Consider the following 22880-nt stretch of genomic DNA (forward strand, 5'->3'; position numbering starts at 1 on the left):
CATTTGAATCACATAATAAAATTAAACACTGACCCAAAAAAAGGCAATTAAACAAAAGGAAAACATGTTTTCTATGAACAAAGCAATAATAACAAAAAAACATCAACTAAGGCTAACTAAATGCTGAAAGATTCAACTCATCAAAATATATTTTAGAATATGCTGTCAGCTCTACTTCTAGAAAACCTTCAAGATGAAATCATAGAGTGAGCATCAGGTACCAGCCTTGATGCTTCTGATTAAGTTCATAGTGGTCTAAACATACTGTGCCCCTTTCACCTGATATGTGTAGTAACAAACCCAAATGCTATATGAGCAAAGTAGAAAATCTAAAGGAATGAATCTGGCAATGATGGTAGAGAAAGGTTGGGACCTTAGGAGGTATACAGCCCATCTAAAAGCATTCAAATTCAATATCTTAAAACACTCTTTTGACCACATAAAATGCACATCTGCAAGCTAAGTTATATCTAAATTCAAAATCCTAAAGACCCTCAAGGCCCTCTTCAAATATCACTCTATCAATGTCTCTTCAAGTCCTCCATATTACAATCCATATTTTCTTCACTGCTATGTCCTTAGCACTTTGCCCTACTATTTATTTTAATATGTCATGTATAGGAGTTATTCTTGCAAGTTTCTGTGTCCTCCACTAAGTTTTGGGCAGAGATCTTACTTATCTTCAATTCTCCAAAAGCACAAAATACAGTAAGTAGTATTTTGCATAAGAAAAGATGTACCATATACATATAAAATTGAATCCAGACTCTTTCTCTTCTGGCCATGTCATCTAGTACAAAATATGAAAACATTTTGGCCACGGACATGAAGTGTGTTACTGATCTCAGTCATCGTAAAGTCCTTGGTTATAAAGTACTCTGAGCCACCAAATTTAAAAGTATTCCAGAAGTGTTATCAAAGCAGTAACTCTAGATTAAAGAAATTCAACATAAAGAAAATAAATATCTAGCTTATCATTAAACATACTTCTAGAGAAAGTATGTTTACAATAGTAAATATTTATCTCATTTCAATACCCCTTTGAGGGGAAAGTTGTTGCTTTTTTTAATATGAAGGCTACAAAAATTCTTGTGCTGATTTTCAAGACTGCTAAAGTAGAATAAATTAAAAAATTAAGAAAACATTTTATAAGGGCACCTGAGTGGCTCAGTCAGTTAAGTATCCGACTTTGGCTCAGGTCATGATCTCACAGTTCGTGAGATCGAGTCCTGCATTGGGCTCTCTAATGTCAGCATGGAGGCTGCTTCAGATCCCCTGGCCCCCTCTCTCTCTGCCCCTACCCCCATTCTCAAAAATAAACAAACATCTTTTAAAAAAGGTTTTATAAATATCTAAATAACTAAATAATACAAGCAAAGCTCTCATTAAAAGTCTGTTTTAGGGTGCCAGCCTTAAATGTAGGATTGGAAGGCCTATGATTTTTAAAACTTCAATGAAAAATCCCCCAGAGACACAAGATTCAACCTCTAAACAATTCCTAGGAAAAGTAACCTCACAGTTGTGAACACTAATTCCACTTGGAATGTTACAAACCTGGCTGCATTTGTTCCCTCTGGGTATTCACACCCCTTTTACAATTCACACCCCCTTGTAATTGAGAGGTACAATCTCTTTTCCCAACCCTTGAATCTCAGCTGCCTTTGTGAACTGTTGGCCAATCAAACACTGCAGAAAAGACAGTAAGTATGCTTGCTCCCAGTCTAGACCTCAAGAGACCTTGTATACTCCTGTTCCCTCCCTCCTTCCTTCTCTCATGTGTACACATGCATGCACATAGAACCATATTACTGTTATGTTCCCTGTCATGAACAAGCCCAAGGCAGCCTGCTGGATCATGAAAGACACAAGGCAGCCTCACTATTACCCCAGGCAACATCCTATAACAGAGCTACTCAAATGACCTATAATTGACCCCAGACACATGAAAGAACCCAGCCAAAACAGAGCTACCTACCAAGGCTCAGACTAAATCACCAACCACAGAATTATGAGCTAAATGAGTAGTCATTATGTTAAGCCATTGAGTTTCAAGAGACTTTGTTATACAGCAATAGCATACTAATACACAGGGAAGAAGACACAATCTGACAGGAACCAAAAGGGTCTCTGGAAGATAAAAATGCTGCCACTGACTTGGGAGACAAAAAAAAAAAAACAAACAAAAAAACAAAAAAAACAAAACAGTAGTAAAATGAAAAAATGGCTAAAGAAAAAAGAAGCTAACTTTGGAATTGGAGTTAACTTGTAACAGATAATAAAAGTAGGTTGCCCTTAAAAAAAAAAAAAAGTAGGTTGCTCTTTCCTTGTGGAGAAATAAAACCTATCCAAATGTTACCCACGCTTCAAAGCTCAAATCACAACTCTCCAATAAAATTCTTTCTGATTGCCCTAGGCAGAGTGATCATTCCTTCATTAATCATGTATAGACAGCACACTACTGAGTCTGGACTTTAATCAGTAAATATAAATTCATATTCTAGGTTTATCAGCTATGCATCCTTAGGCAAGCTTCTTAAGTCTTTGAATCTGATTCCTCATCTCTTAACTGTTACTTAATAGCTCTCAATCCCACAGGGGGGCTGTGAAAAAAGGGATTCTAAATGTGTCAACATATTAAACACAACATACATACTCAAAAATGTTAAACTGAATTTTGAGTGATTCATTCATTCATTCACTCAACTTTGACTGTATTCCTAGTGTGTGTCAGGCTATGTGCTAGACACTGCGAAAAAAAGGAAACAATTACTAATGATACCACACACAACTGCCTTCTAGTAATAATTTTTCACTCCTATAGCCCTAAAATTAGAATGAGGTTAGAAATTACTCCTTATATCTCTTCATACTTCCAAACAGTATGTGGCACAGTGTACTGAATGTAGTAGTTACAAAAATATTTCTGGACAATTTAATTTTTAAAAATGATAAGATTTCTACATACAACTTTTAACATCTGCATCTCAAAGCAAAGCAAGAGCATCATCACTTTCAATGCAAAGCTAAAAGGAGACTCACTTGACAGCTCACATCCATCCCTGCTTCCAATAGCACCTGAACAACTGCTTTGTGACCATTCCGAGCAGCAAGGTGTAGTGGCGTGTGCTTTCTAGTGTTGCAGCTCATTAAGTTAGGGTGTGCACTGATGATCATTTTGACCACCCTAAGTCGTCCATAGAGTGCTGCCAGGTCCAAAGGTGTTTCTAGCTTACTGTTCCTGATGGTAGGATCGGTGAGCTCTTCTAGAAGAACAGCAACTACTTCTGAGTGTCCATATTGAGCTGCACAGTGTAGCGCAGTTTCATTTTCATTGTTCTGTTAAGACAAAGATGTAAGATTAGGATTTTCAGAAATTCAGTTATCAAAATCTAAACAGTAATTTAAAACCAAAGATACTTTGAAAATGTAAGTTTATGACTTACCTATTTTAATAAGTATGCCTAAAGGATCTATCATTTATTGCATTAAAAAATCACAATTTTAATCATTTTAAGAGGAAAAGTCAAATTTTTCCCTATATTATATATTTCAATTTTCAAGAGCGATAAATGATTTAGCCATGTTAGTCAGTGGCCCTGCTGGGCCCAGATGGTCAGTGTTATCTGTACTATGCATCATACCTCCATGACATTTGTTAATGAGAGAGAGTAATAAGAATTATAACATACTTTTAACACACTGGCTTTCCAAAAGGCACTTGAAATGGTAAATTCTTGATAATGAAAGAGTTATGGAATGATTTCCCAAATTAAGTTTCATTTTATTTTCCATGTAAGTACAAATTATTGCTCCTTTAGCAAAGAGAATGAAGACATACTGGCCCTCAGATTAAACAGCATCATTCTGGGGCGCCTGGGTGGCGCAGTCGGTTAAGCGTCCGACTTCAGCCAGGTCACGATCTCGCGGTCTGTGAGTTCGAGCCCCGCGTCAGGCTCTGGGCTGATGGCTCAGAGCCTGGAGCCTGTTTCCGATTCTGTGTCTCCCTCTCTCTCTGCCCCTCCCCCGTTCATGCTGTCTCTCTCTGTCCCAAAAATAAACGTTGAAAAAAAAAATTTAAACAGCATCATTCTGAAATGTAATTATGGATTGAGAGACAGACTGAGACCCATTGCCAGACAATCTACAAGAAGTATCATAGTATTACATATACACCTAATAAGGGTTCCAATGGAAAATCAAGAAGATTTTCCCAGAAGTTTAGCAAGATAAAAAGTGTACCTGGATAGATCTAGAGTGTATAATGCTAAGTGAAACAAGACAAAGAAAGACAAACACCATGTGATTTTACTCATATGTGGAATTTAAGAAAGAAATGAACAAAGGAGAAAAAAAAAAGAAGCAAACCAAAAAACAGACTCTTAACTATAGAGAACAAACAGATGGTTACGAGAGGGGAGCGGGGTAGAGGGATGGGTGAAATAGGTGAAGGGGATTAAGAGTACACTTATCTTGGGGTGCCTGGGTGGCTCAGTGGGTTAAGTGTCCAACTCTTGGTTTTGGCTCAGGTCATGATTTCAAGGCTTCGTGGGTTCAAGCCCAGCATTGGGTTCTGTGCTGGCAGTGCGGAGCCTGCTTAGGATTCTCTCTCTCCCTCTCTCTCTGCCCCTCCCCCATTCATGCTGTCTCTGCCTCTCTCAAAAATAAACTTGAAAAAACTATTTAAAAAAAAAGAGTACACTTATCTAGATGAGCACTGAGTTATAAATTGAGTTACTGAATCACTATAATGTATACCTGAAACAAATATAACAAAGTATATTAACTATGCTGGAATTAAAATTTACTAAACCACTCATAAGGTAGATGGATGTTTCAGTACACTTAGGCAAATGGTGTAGATAGATGGTATATGACTATGTCAGGAAGTAGAAGCGTTAGGAAACATGTAAACAAGAAATTTTAATAGCAAAAATGCAATGATCCTGAATGAGGGTTTGAGAAAGGGGCTGCCATCATCAGAGTCATCATCATAACTAACACTATGCACCAGGCACAGTTGCATTCCATAGATGTTTACTCATTTACAAGTTACATTTACGTTTACCTCACTGTGAGATAGATACGAATATTATCATCATTGCCATTTTATATATGAGGAACTGAGGCACTGAGTAGTTAAATAACTTGCCCTCAAATATACAGCCTTTTAGTGTTGGGGCCAGGATCTGAACATAGGTAGCCTAGACCCAAAGTCAGTGCTCTTAAAACCATCTTCCACAATAACAACTATTACTACTGTCATTTGCTGAATGTGTATATACATTGGTTCATTTCTCCTACACCACACTGCCTGCCAAGTATTGTTATATTGTCAAAGAAGAAAAGAAATTAGTGATCTGAAAGCAGAATTTCTATAGATTTTGCTGAAAAGAACCCTGAGTTGTAATAGGAAATAAATACTTAGATATATGCTCTGACCATATGAATAAAAGAGTAAGTAGGGTTCAAACCGGAACAAATCTTAATGTCCCTAAAAGTAACTCAGACTTGCTCTGGCCAATGAATGCAGATAAGCTGAGAATAAAGAGTTGAAAGCAGAGGAAGGATTTGAAAACTTAAAGACCGAGTAGCAAAAAAATTTTTAAATGAGCACTACGAAAGGCTTCTTACTACTTACCTTCCAAATAAAAGTATCAGAAGAGGGCACTTGAAGACCAAAGAATAAGGCCCAGAAAAAAACCTACTCCCTGGAGGCAGTCACCAAAAAGTTAAGATCTGATGGATGGGAATCCAGCTGGAGGCATTATTTCTTCCATCATTTTGGAGGCAGTCATTCCCATTCTTAGTTTGAATGTATTGCTACAGTCTACTTCCTCATAGAGACTGACCAGATACAGGTCTGCATTCCCTGTTTATCTGACTAAGTTGTAGAAGCCTGATAAGAAAATCAATTTTACTACTCTACACCATAAAAATATGATCTAGATATATGCCTTCTGACCAAATAAAATTTGCCCTTGGTTGGAAAGAAATTCAATTTTCAAAATAGCACCTCTTTGAGAAAAAGAAATGGCAATTATGAAATAATCATTCCTCAAAGACCTCTCTACTTTTGCAGAGGCCTTAGCATAGGATATTATAAGTGCAAAATTGAAACTTTGTCTATTAACACCAATTATCATTGTTCAGAAGTCAAAAAAAATTATTTCAACCATGCCAGACTTACTCAGAAGAAAATACTCATAGAATTTCTCCATGATCAATACATATTTGTATTGTCACATGAGAAAGACCACAACTGTGTTATCTTTATAAGAGGCATGATTGTATACTTGTATCCATACTAACAAGTGATCTAAAAGAATCTAATTTCAAATAAACAGACTCTGAAGAAGAACTGATTGATAACTGCTAGTAGATCTACAATGAACATTCTTGAACAGTTAATCCCTTCTTCTTCTTCTTCTTCTTCTTCTTCTTCTTCTTCTTCTTCTTCTTCTTCTTCTTCCTCTTCCTCTTCTTCTTCTTCTTCTTCTTCTTCTTCTTCTTCTTCTTCTTCTTCTTCTTTTTTTTTTTTAACCAAATGGGTGTTCTCCAAAACTATAGGACACTTCTAGACAATGGGTGGTAGGAAAAAAACAGCTAACAAAAGCTATTTTCCAAAACACCTTGCTTTGGAAAGTAAAACCAATGGAAACTAACACTAGTTAGGTTTGAATTTTGGTAAATGGCAAGAGAATATACTTATGAGCTAGGCTCTTCGTGTTTTTGCCCTAATGTTGGAGGAAAGAGGTAAAAGGGGGGGAAGAGATGAATATACAGAGAAATATAAGTTGTAAACATGCATGACATCAGAAAAAAGGAAATAATAAATCAGCTGACAAAAGATGGGAAGGATGTATCAATTATAAAAATGATAATCGGGGCAAGGTCTACTTTGTTTTCAAAATTATGTTGCCCTAAACTGACCACTAATTTTAGAGCAGTATAAAATGGTGACCTAGGTTGAAGTGCTAATAACCCCCACACTTACAAGCAATAGTAAACCACTCAATCTCTCTGAACCTATCTTATCTGTAAAATTAGAATATTATCCTCTCTATAAACCTTAGGGTATAGGAAAATGCTTTGTAAACTTTAAATATCAATATATAAGACAGAATTATTTTTAAAGAAAGGTGTATTAGAAACCAAAGACTACTTTCAGAAATCAGAATGAAGCCCTGACAATTACACATAATTTACTATAATAATACGGAGTATTATTGGCTAAGAGCTTGAGCTTTGCGTCGGAAAAACCTGCCTTCAAATACTAACTGCATTTCTTGGGGTGCTTGGGTGGCTCTGTCAGTCAAGCTCCGACTTCAGTTCAAGTCATGATCTCACAGCTCTTGAGTTTGAGCCCGCATTGGGCTCTGTGCTGACAGCTCAGAGCCTAGAGCCTCTTCAGATTCTGTGTCCCCATCTCTCTCTGTCCCTCCCCTGCTCATGCTCGCTCTCTCTCTCTCTCCCCCCTCCCCTCTTCGCCCCCTCTCATTCTCTCTCTCTCTAAAATAAATAAACATTTAAAAATGATCAAAAAAAAAAAAACTAACGACAACTGCATTTCTTAGTAGATGTGATATCATGGGCAAGTTATTTAATCTCTCCAAGGTAGCTTCCCACATATAAAATAAGAACAATATTTAATCCCTACTTCATCAGGCTACAGTAGAGCTTAGTAAAATAACATAGATGAAGTACTTTGCACATCACCTGGCATATAGTAAATACTCCATAAGCAACGGATTTACAATGACAATACCAATGTGCTATTGTGGAGGGCTCTGGAATTAGAGCCCAAGTCTGACTGTTCGTAATTCAGTAATGTGTGCCCTTAGATGAGTTATGTAACTTTACTGAGCCTGATTTCTCACCTATAAAATGGGAGTAATAATATCACTTCAGAGGTTGTGAGAATTAACTAACATATTATAGGTGAAATGCTTAGCATAACCTGGCTATCTTATGTCTCAGTATATGTTAATTACCATTTTTATTCTTTCCCTCTATTGCTTAAATACATAAAGGTTTATAAGTAACTAGTATATTTCTGTCCTATTCAGAGGGGGAAATAAATAAACCTAAAGTGAAAAGTTGCTATGAAAATAAAATTCGCACATCAGAAACTTTTAGGAGAAATGGCACTGAATGATAGAAATAGGCCAGTGCTAAAGGAGTACCATATAAAAAACAAACAAATATTAAAACAAGGTATTAAAAATCACAAGAAATTTTCAATTTGTTTCCCATAGAAACCACAAGACAGAACAACTTTCAAATATAAATTAATTCTAAGTGTTTTTTTTTTATTTTCATGTCATTTAAAAAATATTTTGCTTGTAAAAACTAGCATCCTCTTTTTTAACCTTGGATGGTTTTTGCATCTTATTATTTCAGGTTCACTTTGGGGCATTCAGACAGTTTTAAGAATAACCACCAGATGGCTCATCCCACAAATGATCTTTTCACTTTTGATTTTCTGACAAACATAACAGCATTCCCAAAAATTTCCCTTCAGCATGATATGCTGATAAAGATAGACATATCTCTCATTTTTTAAATATTGAATTTATGAGTATATTTGCATAAAAAATATTCTGCATTCTATAACCTATAAGCATAGAAATTTTGTGATATTAGTAATACACTTTTCCAATTAATAAAACATTTTCCCTACCTACAGGAACTTTCTACAAGTGCATTTTTCTGGGGGAAAAATGTATTTTTCTTCCCTTTGGTGTTTATAGTTAGAGCTATGGTTACTTTTCATTCTTTAGTCTGAATTTCAGTCAAAGGCTTGCAAAGTCTGTATGCATTTGAACAGTATGCTAATTGCACTTTATTAGATGTGCTTGCCCTAGAGTAACCTACTTGCATTGATGTTGGACAACTGCCAACCTGCAGCTTAATGCCATGGTTGTAATTCAATTGTTGGACTGCATGCTGGTTTTCAAATATAGTTTTACAAAATGGGAACAGTAGGGGGCATGCAGAGCTCAAGATGTTTGTTATCATACTGTATTAGGGGACCATATTTTACTTTCTGGAATCTGTGGGTCTTACTTATTTAGAATAGAGAGACCGGCATTCCTTTCTTAATATGTCAGTTATGTGTAATATGGATATTATGCACTTGCAAATATTATTACTTTCTCTGTCATTATATTGCTGCTGGGTTTTATTCAACTCACTCTGGGCATACGCAAAGGAAATTTTTAACTTAAAAATATTTACAGTTGTGGGGCCCCTGGGTGGCTTAGTCGGTTAAGTGTCTGACTTCAGCTCAGGTCATGATCTCACACAGTCCGTGAGTTCGAGCCCCGCATCAGGCTCTGTGCTGACAGCTCAGAGCCTGGAGCCTGCTTCAGATTCTGTGTCTCCCTCTCTCTCTGCCCCTCCCCTGCTCATGCTCTGTCTCTATCTCAAAAATAAATTAAAACATTAAAAAAATTTTTAAATATTTACGGTTATGACTAGCAACTGTATATACTGTATTTTGCATTTTGATTCACAAAATTCTATTTACTGTGAAAGTGCTACATACACGGGAAGCATTTTGCAATGAATCCATCACCAATGTTTTAGCATTTAAAATTTTATTAAGAAAATCTCTAATTCGGAGTGCCTAGGTGGCTCAGCTGGTTAAGTACTGACTCTGGATTTCAGCTCTGGTCATGATCTCACTGTCACAAGATGGAGCCCCCTGTTGGACTCTATGCTGGGTGTGGAGCCTACCTAAGATTCTCTCTCTCCCTCTGCCTCTGCCCACCCCCCTGATGGTGCACACACACTCTCTCTCTCTCTCAAAAAAGAAAAGAAAAAGAAAAAGAAAAGCTCTAATTCATATTACAAATGTGAATTCTGTTCTATCTTATTCAAAAACTACAAAATGAATGCTTATATAAGACAATCAAAAATATGACAATTATTTCCTTTATGTGGGATTCTCTTATTAACAAATATCTTTATAAATGCCCAACTTAGTGCCAATGTAACTAATACAAGCACAAAGGAACTTCACAACTTCTCCTTTAGGAAATTTAGCAGTGAAAAGAGCTTTGGCAGAGTAAAGACAAAAATTATCAATTCTTCATTGTTACCTTACTTTGCAAAACTAAAAACACAATAGCATGAACAAACATTTGACAAGTGCACCTGTTCATTGACTCTAGAATGTGATGGTCCGTGATGAATAAGAATCTTCACAATTTCTACATCTCCTTTCCAGGCAGCCAGGTGAATGGGAAAATAGCCTTTGTTGTCTGCTACATTTGTTGATGCCTCATACTGAAGTAGTTTGAGAACTATGTCCCTAGAAGAAAAAAAAAAAAAAAACAGAAAAGAAAATATGCTAACCACACAGATTTCATTAAACAGGTAACAATGAAAGTATACCAGTTGCTGGTTGGCAATTGAGAGTAAGAGACATAAAAGTGGGTTTAAGTGTTAGCCTATTCAACATTTGGCTATTTTACTTACCTGGAAAACCACCAACACCACATACACAAACAGAGCACTAACTAACCAATGAAAGTCCTTAATAGAATTCATTTGCGAAATATTTATCTAATTTCATAACTGAATGAAACAAGTAAAACACTTTTTTAAAAATACCTCTTCCGGGGCACCTGGGTGGCTTAGTTGGTTAAGCATCCAACTCTTGGTTTCGGCTCAGGCCATGATCTCATGGTTCGTGGGTTCAGGCCCCGCGTCGGGCTCTGTGCTGAGCACTCAGAGTCTGGAGCCAGCTTCCGATTCTGTGTCTCCCTCTCTCTGCCCCTCCCCTGTTCACTCTCTATCTCTCTCTCTCTCTCAAAAATAAAAATAAAAATAATAATAAAAAAATAAAGTAAAAATAAAAATACCTCTTCCTATTTTTTTAAAAGGGTTTTTTCTCAAATAGCCCATACCTGAGAGTTAGTGTGAAGGAAAAGCTGAGGATAAGCAAACTCCTTATTTACAAAAAAAAAAAATCATGCTACCAAGAGACTTTTAGAGAATTTATACATCATTCCTGCAAAGAGTGGAAATAATAAATTGAAAATGCATATAAAAGACAAAGCAGACAGCAGGAAAGGGGGGGAAAGTTTAATAATTTTTCAGCCATGGCATACAACATATTATGAATATGTGTTATTCATACTTCTGCACTCCTTCATCTCTCCCTTCCAAGCTTAAAAAAATGATTTCAAGGGGTGCCTGGGGGGGCTCAGTTGGTTAAATAACCAACTCTTGATTTTGGCTCAGGTCATGATCTCACAGTTCATGGAATTGAGCCCTGCACTGGACTTGTACCAACAGCACAGAGCCTACTTGGTAATCTTTCTCCCTCTCTCTGCCCCTCCCACACACGTATATACATGCATTCTCTCACAAAATCAATCAATAAATATTTTTTTTCTTTAAAAATGGTTTCAAGAAGGAAATTCGTTCATGAGACAAGTTCCACTACTGATTCAATATCAATTCATACTCAACATACCCTACCTATAGTATTTTGTACCCAATCCCCAACAAATTTTCAAAGCAAAAATTCTGAACTGTAATATCCAACTTCAGGAACAATTAACAAGTTTTGGTACACATTATATTGAATTTTGTATCAAACAATCAAAAACAGTAACTCTAAACAAAAAATGCACTTTTACCTGGAAGCATTTATGAAGCAATTAAATTGAAGCAAATAAATCTATTAAATTCACTTAATGAAATCCTAGACAGATATACAAACACATGCATATATACATATGCAATTACAATAAATTCTAAAGTTGTTTCTCATATATAACAAATCACTGGTAGTAAGAACAAATGTAACACAAAGAGCTAAATTTAAGTATTTCATGAAGCCAGACTTTAAATGTAAGTAACAAATGAGAAAAATTGGAGGAAGTCTGAATAGTTTAGAACTATAATAGCTACCCCCTACAAACATACAAAATAGACATGATACAACACAAACATTACAGTGAAAAGTAAAATATAATGCCCAGAATGTGATCTAAACTTATGAAAGGGAGCAGAATATACCACCCCAAAATATGTCTCTTTGGCATAAGGATGATTTTAGGCTGATTACTTTCAAGAAAGAGTAGATGCTGGAAAAGCTCTGAAAATGGACTAAAAGTTACCTTTTTGTAATAGACATTTAAATTTATAACAGAAATCCCCATTTGTAAGGAAGTCTCTCTCCCTTTTTTTTGTACCAGAAAATGAAAAAGGACTCTATATCTCTAGAATTATCAAGGAGGAAGGTAGCAACTTCTATCTGTACAACAACCCCATACCTTGTTTACTGTGCTTTTCCTCCTAACCTCCCATAACTGGTTCTCTTTGACAAACATCTTTTCATCTTTAGCAGGCAATGATATTTAAGGTGGTGGCAAGGGCCATTTCAGGGGACTAATTCAGTTTAATTCCGTTTTCTGGGTTATCTCCCATGTATACAAGAGGTATACATGTAACTAAACTTCTTGTTTTTCTCCTGCTAATCTATCTTTTTATTATGGGGAGAGGGAAGAGTTCCTCAACCAAGAATCTTGAATGGTAAAGGGAAAACTATTCTTCATTCCCCACACATGAAACACTAGATTTAACAGATAAATGCATGAAATCACGATGAAAAAGAACCAAAAAAATGTTGTACAAATATTAAAGTTCCAAGGAGTCCTAGATTTCTAATGATAAGATTTCAGTGAAAATAAGAATAAATCTCATTTTAATATTCTTTTTAAGAACCAGTATTATAAAATCTGAATTTAGAAAATTTGGATTTGAGTCCCAGCTACACAAACTGCCTAATGATGTGACCCTAGAGAAATTATTTAGGCTCAGTTTTCTTTTTCTTTTCTGTAGGGGATATAATAATAATAATAATAATGCCTACTGGTCAATATTGGTAGGAGCTTTAATTGAGATCACAGAAAAGAAGCCACTCAATAAACAGTAAAGCACTATACGAAAATATTAGTTCTTGCCCCAAGTAAAAATAAAATCCTTTCAAAATAGAAATGCTTCCAGCAAATCACCTTTGTAAAAACGAAATCTGAAAATCCAAATGACACTTGAAGCTTGTCCAGTTCATATATTTGTCCTCACCTCTCTGCCATGCAAGAGTTACTATATAGGGTCTTCCAATCTGAGATAAATAGCTACAATGGGGTAAAAAGGATTCAAGACCTATGAATAACAAAACAGCTAAAAATCAGAATATCTGGTTTAAGGTACCAACTCTACTATTTACTAATTTGGTTATCTTGAACAAATCAAATAACCTCTGTCAGTCTTTCAGGTATTATTAAAATAGAATTTAAAGACTACGTCTTCCTGACAATCTGAATGGGTTGTGGTGTGAATCAAATGAAAAACAGGTATGATTGTAAATTTGTATGCAATCACACATATTCTCAAGGCAAGCTACAGCAATTTTTTTAATGAAAGATTTCAGTATTTAAATAAAAGGTAAAATGATACCAAAAGAAGATACAGTTAAATATATGGATCTAAAAAGTGGAATTTACACTACCACAAAATAGCCTTCTCCAAATTCATTTATCAGAGAAAGATACTTATGTGAAGAATTTTAACTTTATTCCTCAATGCCTAACCAAATAAAAAAAAATATTCTGAAACTTCTAAAAGCATTTCCTTTCAAAGGGTAAAGAAGATAGTTTAAGGGGTTCATCAATCCTATTTTCTCTTACTCCACAAGATCCATTCAGAGTTTCATTTGTTCCTTGGCTCAAGTCCTGTTGACATTTTCTAATAATGTATGTAATATACATTTATTCTTCATTTATCAGGAAGATTGATGAGATAGTGAAAATTTTAACTTACTGACATTTGTACTATGTGATATTACCAGTACCTAATATCTAAATCTGAAAAAACTAATCTGTATGCCTATGAAATTGCCTTTGGTGAACACTAAGATCCTAACTAAACACTATTATATTTAAGTTTTTAAAAAACTTATTCATTTTATTAAATTTGTTTATTTGTAAATTTAAATGTGTGTTTAAATTTTTATTTAAGTTGTACCTTTCACCTTATTCAAAGATATCAGCTAATGAACTGGCATGGCTCAGGTTTCTAATGTGAAAACATATTTGTGAAATATAAAGCTATATTTCTTTTTTTAAAAAGATTTTATTTTTAAATAATCTGTACACCCAACATGGGGCTCGAACATACAACCCCAAGATCAAGAGTCCCATGCTATACTAACTGAACCAGCGAGGCATCCCTAAAGTTATATTTCTGATCAAAACTGTGTCTGTCAGTCTTACTGAATCATAAATAAGATATTAATCAACAAATTGCCATTAATCTTTCTTATGATGTATATTAAGAAATGATGTATACTTGTACATGTATATTACAAGTAATATGTATTAAACAGGCCCTTTTCATCCAGACTCATTAAGAATAAACTATCGGGCCGCCTGGGTGGCGCAGTCGGTTAAGCGTCCGACTTCAGCCAGGTCACGATCTCGCGGTCCGTGAGTTCGAGCCCTGCATCGGGCTCTGGGCTGATAGCTCAGAGCCTGGAGCCTGTTTCTGATTCTGTGTCTCCCTCTCTCTCTGCCCCTCCCCCGTTCATGCTCTGTCTCTGTCTGTCCCAAAAAAAATAAATAAATAAACGTTGAAAAAAAAAATTAAAAAAAAAAAAGAATAAACTAAATTTGGGGTACTATCTATAGTATCTAAGCTGAAAGGATTTATTTAACATTAGGATCCCCCCAAATTAGTATTATTAATTTTCATTTTTATTTAAGTTGTACCTTATATCTTCCAGTGGTATCAACAAATGAACATGTTGACTGTGCTAGGTTAGTAGGCATGAAATATTAAGTAATATTGATGAACAAAGTTTATAAAATAGCAGAGAAATAACCTCTATATCTTAACCATAAAGTGCCATTCTTTCTTACAGCATTTGATAAATAAGAATTGCTCTAAAATCCTAAAGTTAATGTGGTTGATGAGATCAGAGAAAAAATAACTCCATTTCCCAGGAGTAAATTAAATTTAATAACAACATAATTTAAATCATTGCAACATTTTGCAGCCTGAAGCTAATATAGAAGTTCAGGTAAAAATAGGAATTCTAAAAGTATTGATTTTTGCTAATGTATTTAATTTGCTTCATTTTCTGATAGATATAAATACACTTCTAATTAATATGAAATGTCTTTTAAGAAGTTTCAGGATATGTTCCGAGCAAAATTAAGTTCATTGGGAAGGTTCAACATTCAAATTTCTTTACCTCAAAAGCAAATTTCCCTATAATTGAATCATAACCAAAGACATTTATTTTGTTCCATCCTCCCTTACTTGTTAGTAGTCTAAATAACTCTGAAGTAAACACAAGTCATTTTTATATGGATATAGTAGTAACAAACTAATGAAATTCTCAAATTAATTAAGGCCTTTTTTATTTCTTCTCCTTAACAGAAACAGAGTTGCAAATGTATTCAACATGGTCAAAAGACTCTAGGACATACACTCCATTTTATAGCTGGAGCTTCTTTTTATACTGAATTCACTCTCATAGATTTCCAGAGAAAGTGAATAAGAGCAAATTTTAACTAGTTAATATCCTTATCCAGGAAAGAAGCAATTATATCCAAGTTATTTCTAGGTTATCCAAAGAGAAATTTCATGGACCAGACTATATAAATGTTTAGAGGAAATTCTCTCCTTTCATTAGAAAACCTAAGAAAGAGTGAATCAAAAGTACACATAGCTTACCATCTGGATTCTAGATACAATTTGAGATACAATTTGGATTTCAGATAATGGAGTCTAGAATCCAAGCATTAAATATTCAAAGAATGAGGCAAGAACAGAAAATACTTAAACCCCACGCATATCAAAGACACATATATTTCAAAGATATAAACGTAACAATTTAGTGCTGACAGTTTTCAAAACAGCATCCAAGAATCACAACGTGCCCAATATAGTTTAATGAGATGAAACTCAGGAAAAAAAGGAAAGGAATAATTTGCCAAGAAGAGGAGAAGTGAAATATGAATACAAATGTTTACTAAAACTTTATAGTGAACAATAAGATTATTATTTAAAAAAAAGAAAAGATGAGAAAAAGAGAAAAGGGAAGGACAGAAGAAGGAAAAGGAAAGAAGAAAGGAAGGGCGGGAAGAAGCGATAGAAGGAAGAAAGGAAGGAAAAAGGGAAGGAGGCAGGGAAGAAAGAAGTGATGGAAGGAGGGTGAGAGACAAGAAGAAAGGCAGAAAATCAGGCCAGCTGGCTAGCTAATGTCTACTAGGAAGAGAATTAAGAGAACCAAATTTGTGGCAGAAATACATACATGAGAGAGAAAATGAATCCTCCATATTTTAAAAAAGAAAAACAGAAATAGGTCTCTTGCCTAGCTACTGAAATAATTTATAATCATTGCTAGTAGATTCTGTTCTACTGACGGTGGGGGTTTTTTTCTATCATTTGAAGGTAATAATTTTCTAATCTGCAATTACAAATGACCCAGGAAATCACTAACAGAAGTACACTTTCTATTATGTCTTGATTTGGCTAAGCGAGATGAATTGTTCATTATGAAACAATGTATTTCAGGTATAAGGTCCTATTCTGCTTGAGGATTAACTAGAGTTGATAAACAAGAGCTTCCAGTAAAACATACATACAAAATAAGAGGATATAATATGGGCATAATTTGCAGTACGAAGGCTTAGACCATATGTTGAGGGTAAAGGAAAAGCCTGTGTTCAAAGGAAAAGAATAAACTACAGAACCCTGTAATAATACTTCTAGCTCTATGATTCCATGAACTTTAGCCTAGAAATCATAATGTTTTCAGACACAATTTACAGATGATGGCTACAACAACAATAGCAACAAACATGGAAATGATGTGTTTCTGTGCTGACTGCTAATGCATGCTTGGGAAGAATACAAAATAATCAATTGCTCATTACCTTGCTAAATGAGAATAGCAAAAGCAAAGCAAAGAAAAAACATTCTTCTCTGGCTCTGAGATATATTCTATGACATTTTTTCTCCTTCAAATATATTTTCTTAAACCAATATTAAAATTAGCATTCTGTATGAACACACTAGTTGATGGGAGGCAGTCCAGAAATAGACAACAGAACAGAGGAAAGCAAGCAAGAGTTTAGGAAACTGATGTGCAGAGTCACAAAGAGAAGATAATGTACAGTATTGGCAAAGGCATGCACTTAGAACTAAAACACTTAAACTCAAGACACAGCCCCACCTTAATATCTAAATGACCACTATGTCATTTATCCAGAATGGTCTTGTTTCTCCATGAGGGGAGGGGGGTTGGGTTGAATAAATCATCTCTAATTACAAAAATCCATGGGTAATTTAAAGTCCGTAAATCTTACACTCTAGATGGAAATGTAAATTTCAGAATTTTAGCATCACAGTACATAACTGAGCCACAAATACCAAAGCAGTGTATCATAAAATGTAATCATTGAAAGGAACAATGAGAAATATCCAGCCTATGTATTCAGTACACTGAATTCAGCACTAGATGGGTTAATTAAATGGGGAAAGGTCACATACCCAGCAGAGATGGGAAGATGGAATCAGAAATTTTCCTGCTTTTTTCCAATGCCTGTACAATGACACTGAGTAAAATCTTTCTAGAAAATGTTAAAAAGATGGGATCTTCATATAAAAGCAGAGATATATAATTCTCAGAGAATATCTGCAATCAAAGAGATCTTAAAAGATATCTAGTCAAATCACTCACAATCTTAATGATTGATATTCAATTCACTTAAATTACCTTTACTTTGTAAATTGCTAACAGAAACAAACAATTATGCAGTGGGCATAGGGAACCATATCTCAATGGTTAGAAGTTAGAACTTCATAGGTCATCATGTATGAACAATAACATTTCCTAAACATGGAAAATCATGGAGGAATACGAATGCTAATCCATTTTGAAATATTATTTTGAGAAGTACTTATAATGACAAGCTATGATAGAGGAAGAAAAGCAGTATAGCTCCAATGCTCAGGCCTAAGATCTTCTGTCCATTAGATTTGATAGTCTTTCCAGTTATTTTCCCAACTGGAATTTCCTCTGAATTAGGAATGACCATTAAGATGACCAAAGAAGCCATCAACATTGTATTTCTTGGGCTGATTTCATTTGCTTTTATTCCTGATGACCCAGGTACAAAGAAGAAAAAATAGTAATTCCTTTAAAACATTCAAATGATAGCAATCTGAACACATGAATTCATCAGGACAACAATAAAGTTTGAAAAATATCCAGCAAATAAAAGGTGCTAAGTTACATGGTATAAGATGATTCAATATAGACTAGGGAGTGGATAAATAGAAATGTATTTTGGGAATTCTAATACTAAGAATCCAAGTGACAAAACATTATGATTACGTATATAATTACATATGTGTAGATATAGATATATCTCCATATCTAAACAGAATGATAATGCTAGGTTTCTGCAATAAGTTTGAAGATAAAAATATCACAATGATAAATGGCAAAATGATAAGTTTCTTGTGTAAAAACTTTAAGTCCATAAAATGTGATCAAGTGTGACTTGATCCTGTGTCTCAATTCATAGAATAAAAGAAAGGTTAGGTGGGAAAGCAAAAGGTAACCAGAATTTTTAATTTTTTTTTTTGTATCTAGCATGTTTAAGGCAATATTATCACATCTAAAAAACTAAAGTGAAATGAAATGATCCATATCTGGGAAGACTAATTTGGGCCATTAGAGCAAAGGAAAAACAGATAAGAAAGACTGACATAAAAAGAACGCCTTTTGTTCTATGATGGGGTAAGACAGTACATCTGAATCATTCAAAGGACTCCTCACACTGTGACTCTGGCACAAAACCATAAGGTAAAGTAGGTCAAATACTAGAAATGAAATGATGGTTATGGTTACACATTATTTCATTGTCCATATTGTAGGCTATCACATTACTGAAACATAATTCCACAGGAAGAAATTAAAAACCAGAAAGACTATCTTGAATAACAAAGAAAAAGCATTTTAAGTAAATGTGAAAGATTTTGAAGTGGTTCATATAAATGTCTGTGACTCATATTCATAGTAAGAATCTATCAAGATTTTACTCTTGGTGAATACTCCCCATGTTTGATAAAGACACCCAAAAAGGTAGGGAGGCATTAATAACAGGTTTTATCCCATTCCTTCCCGTAAGTTATGCATAACTAACATGTCCTATCACTTCTTTCATTCTCTTCGTGTGGTATTTGACAATTTTACGACAATTCTCTCAGTTTACACTCTGCACATAATCATCCACAGCAACATTCCTACCAAGTTTAACTTGTCAGTGTTGCCCCCTGGTGCCTCTTCAAATTCACCTAAGCTCAAGGGACTCCTGGCAACATGAGACAGGTCTCATCAACATAATAAAGTTCATCACATGTAACTACATACACAAGGATTCTAGTCCAAATAAGGAGCACTTACTTATGTCCATTTAAGGCTGCATGGTGTAAAGCAGTGTAACCCGAACTGTCTGTGCAGTTTACATTGGGGCCTCGCCAGATGCTGCAAATAAAGCACAAGTGCAGAGTTAACAGTTAAGCAGAATCGTGCTTTGAAAAACAAAGAAGCCTGATAGTCCCACAGCCAGCAGCATGTTGCATATGAAAATTTTAGTCATGTAGAAAATGAATGCCATCTTTCATGTATTCTCCTTGGAACAATAATTTATTTGATGTAGAGAAATTATTAGTGAATGTAAGCCTACTGCCATGTATTAAAATATGAATACAAAAATTCCCTATTACTTTATTTCATTACTTAAATATTGGAAGCAATTAACACTCAGCCACTGTAGTTTATACCAAAGAATAAAGATTCATAACACCTGCCTCCTCCTTTTAACACAACCCTTCTAAGATGGCAGAGATTTATATAAGTTAAAAGATATTTCTGCATTATGGGAAGAATATATAAACTCTTCTTGCTATTTAAACGCTACCAAGAAAATAAGTATTTCATACTTGAAAATATAGTTGAAGATTTGGACTGCTGTAAACCAGAAGATTCTAACAGTTCTAAAGTTATCATTTTACAAAACAACATATTTTAGAGATAATGTAACTACATAAAATAGCCCATTTTATCCTGACATTATTACTATAGAAACTATTTTTAGCTTTTGAAAACATAAGGAATTGAAAGCCACTTTTCCTAAAGTAGACCAAAAAATTACTTTATCTGGCATTCATGACAATATTAAAGCCCTCAAAACTAAGGTCTAGAGAGCCCCAGGGAAGGTGGCAGAAGAAGACCCTAATTCACCTCCTCCCACAGATATAACTAGATAACACTCACATCAGCACAAATAATGTAGAAAATGATCCAAAGACTGGCAGAACAAACCCCACACCTAAATATCAAGGAAAGGTCACATCGAATAGGGTAGGAAGGGCATACATACTGTAGGGAGCTAAACCCCTTGGGTCTGGTCACCAGAGGGAGGGAGCTGCAACACAGGCATGTAGAGAGGTGACAAAGAGACTATCACAATGGAAAGCCTGGGAAAGACAAATCCCCACAGCATTTAGCTTTGAAAATCAGTGGAATTGAATTTCATGAGTTCCTGTAACAAGCAGGACTTAAAGCCTGGAACTTAAAAATCAGTGGCTGGGCTCTGGGAGAGCAAGCACAAAGGGTGAAAGGAAAATGAGTCCCTGCCCTTAAAGAAACATACAACAAATAGTTCTCAAAGACACCACTTAGAAGCAGCAGTTTGAAAAACATCTGGGGTGCACAGGAGGGAGAGTCAGTTATTAATTTCAGAGTTCCTGAGGGACTTCTCCAGGAACAAAAGAGCTGGCAGGTGCCATCCCCCCCCCACTCCCCAGCATAATCACATAGCCTTGTGCAGTGGCAGAAACAGCAGGGTGCATGCATTCACTACTTAGTGCTTACACTGCACCCTGCCCCCTTTTAAAGCCACACTTGCCTTAGGTGCTGCAGGTTCCCTCTCCCAGACCATTGCAAATCTTGCCAACACTGCCTCCCCCAACCTACTGTGGAGGACCCTGGCACCTTTTTAAAACTGCAACCCTCACCTGCACACACTGTGGAGTTCCCTTGCCAGCCCGAGTCTCTGCAGCAGCTACATGTCCCTGTGGAGGAGGACAATTGCCACCTCATTATAAGTACACACCCTGCTCACTACTCTCAAGAGCAAGAGACTAGTTGACAATTCTAACACAAGGAAACAGACAAAAACAGGCAAAATGAGAAGACAGAGAATTATGTCCCAAATGAAACAAGAAGATAAAATCACAGCAAGAGACATAAGCAATAGAGGTATATGTAATATCCTGAAAGAAAATTTAAAGTAATGATCATAAAGATACTCACTGGACTTGAGAAAAGAGTGAAGGACATCAGTGAGACCAGACTCTTAACTCAGAGTTAAAAAAGAACCAATCAGAGATGAAGAAAATAATAACTGAAGTGAAAAATATACTTGATGGGCACCTGGGTGGCTCAGACCATTAAGGGTCTGACTCTTAATTTAGGCTCAAGTCATGATCCCAGGGTTGTGGGATCAATCCTCACACTGAGCTTCATGCTAATCATGGAGCCTTCTCAAGATTCTCTCTCTCTCTCTCTCTCTCTCTCTCTCTCTCTCTCTCTCTCTCTCTCTCTCTCCTTCTGGCCCTCTCCCCTGCTCACATGCTCTCACTTTCTTGAAAATAAAAAAAAATTATTCTATTAGAATAAATAGGCTAGAAGAAGTAGAGGAATGAATTAGCAACCTGGAAGAAAAAATAATGGACAGTAATCAAGCTTAGCAAGTGAGAGAAAAAAGCTGCAAAATGAGAGTAGACGGGGAATTCAGACACTCCACAATCATAATGATATTCTCATTAGAGGGATACCAGAAGGAGAAGAGAAAAAAGGGGGGGAAGAAAATTTATTTAAAGAAATAATAGCTGAAAACTTCCCTAATATGGAAAAGGAGGAAGAGAGTTACCCAATAAAACCAACCCCAGGAGGTCTATACCAAGACACATAGTAATTAAAAGGGCAAAAAGTAGTGATATAAACAGAGAATTTTAAAAGCACCAAGAGAAAAGAAGACAGTTACTTACAAGGGAAACTCCATAAGGCTACCAACAGATTTTTTAGTAGAAACTTTGAAGACAAAAAGGGATTAATATGATATATCAAAGTGCTGAAAGGGAAAAATCTGCAGCCAAGAACACTCTATCCAGGGAGACTATCATTCAGAATAGAAGGAGAGATACAGAGTTTCTCAGACAAAGAAAAAAGAAAAAAAAAAGGAATTGATTACCACTAAATCAGCCCTACAATAAATATTAAAGGGGACTCTTTGAGTATAAATGAAAGACCATAAGTGAGAGTGTGAAAAGTAAAAAACACAAAAGCAGTATAAATAAGTATATTTGTAAAATTCAGCCAAAGGATTCACAAAATAAATTGTTGTAAAATATAATACCATATATGTGAAATATGCTGGAGAGGGGAGTAAAGAATGGGTTCAAACTTAATCAGCCATCAACTTCATACAGACTACTATATGCAGATGTTATATACAAAACTAACAGTAACCAAAAATCAAAACCCAGTAATACATATATAAAGAATAAAGAGAAAGGAGTATCACTAAAGAAAGCCAGTAAACCATCAAAGAGAGAAAGAAAGGCTCAGAGAAAACTACCAAAACAACTATAAAACAAGTAACAGAATGGCAACAAATACCTATTGATAATTACTTTGAATGTAAATGGACTACATGCTGCAAAGACATATGGTGACAGAGTAGATTAAAAAAAAAAAGATGAATCTATATAGTGCCCTA

At 35.3% G+C, this 22880-nt stretch overlaps 1 protein-coding gene across 17 annotated transcripts in view; it reads right to left on the reverse strand.

Annotated features, from left to right (window-relative positions):
• ANKS1B (ankyrin repeat and sterile alpha motif domain containing 1B) overlaps positions 1 to 22880 on the reverse strand; it is a 1072204-nt gene that overhangs the window by 890749 nt on the left and 158575 nt on the right. For all 17 annotated transcript variants that reach the window (XM_011284166.4, XM_019835377.3, XM_045062214.1 and 14 more), the window contains exons 2-4: positions 19499 to 19579; positions 10159 to 10315; positions 3040 to 3336 (exon numbers count right to left, since the gene is read on the reverse strand). In XM_011284166.4, the coding sequence (XP_011282468.2) occupies positions 3040 to 3336; positions 10159 to 10315; positions 19499 to 19579 (535 nt within the window). The remainder of the gene's footprint in view (positions 1 to 3039; positions 3337 to 10158; positions 10316 to 19498; positions 19580 to 22880) is intronic.

The sequence above is a fragment of the Felis catus genome, chromosome B4 (assembly GCF_018350175.1).
Source record: "Felis catus isolate Fca126 chromosome B4, F.catus_Fca126_mat1.0, whole genome shotgun sequence".
NCBI classification, from domain to species: Eukaryota; Metazoa; Chordata; class Mammalia; order Carnivora; family Felidae; genus Felis; species Felis catus.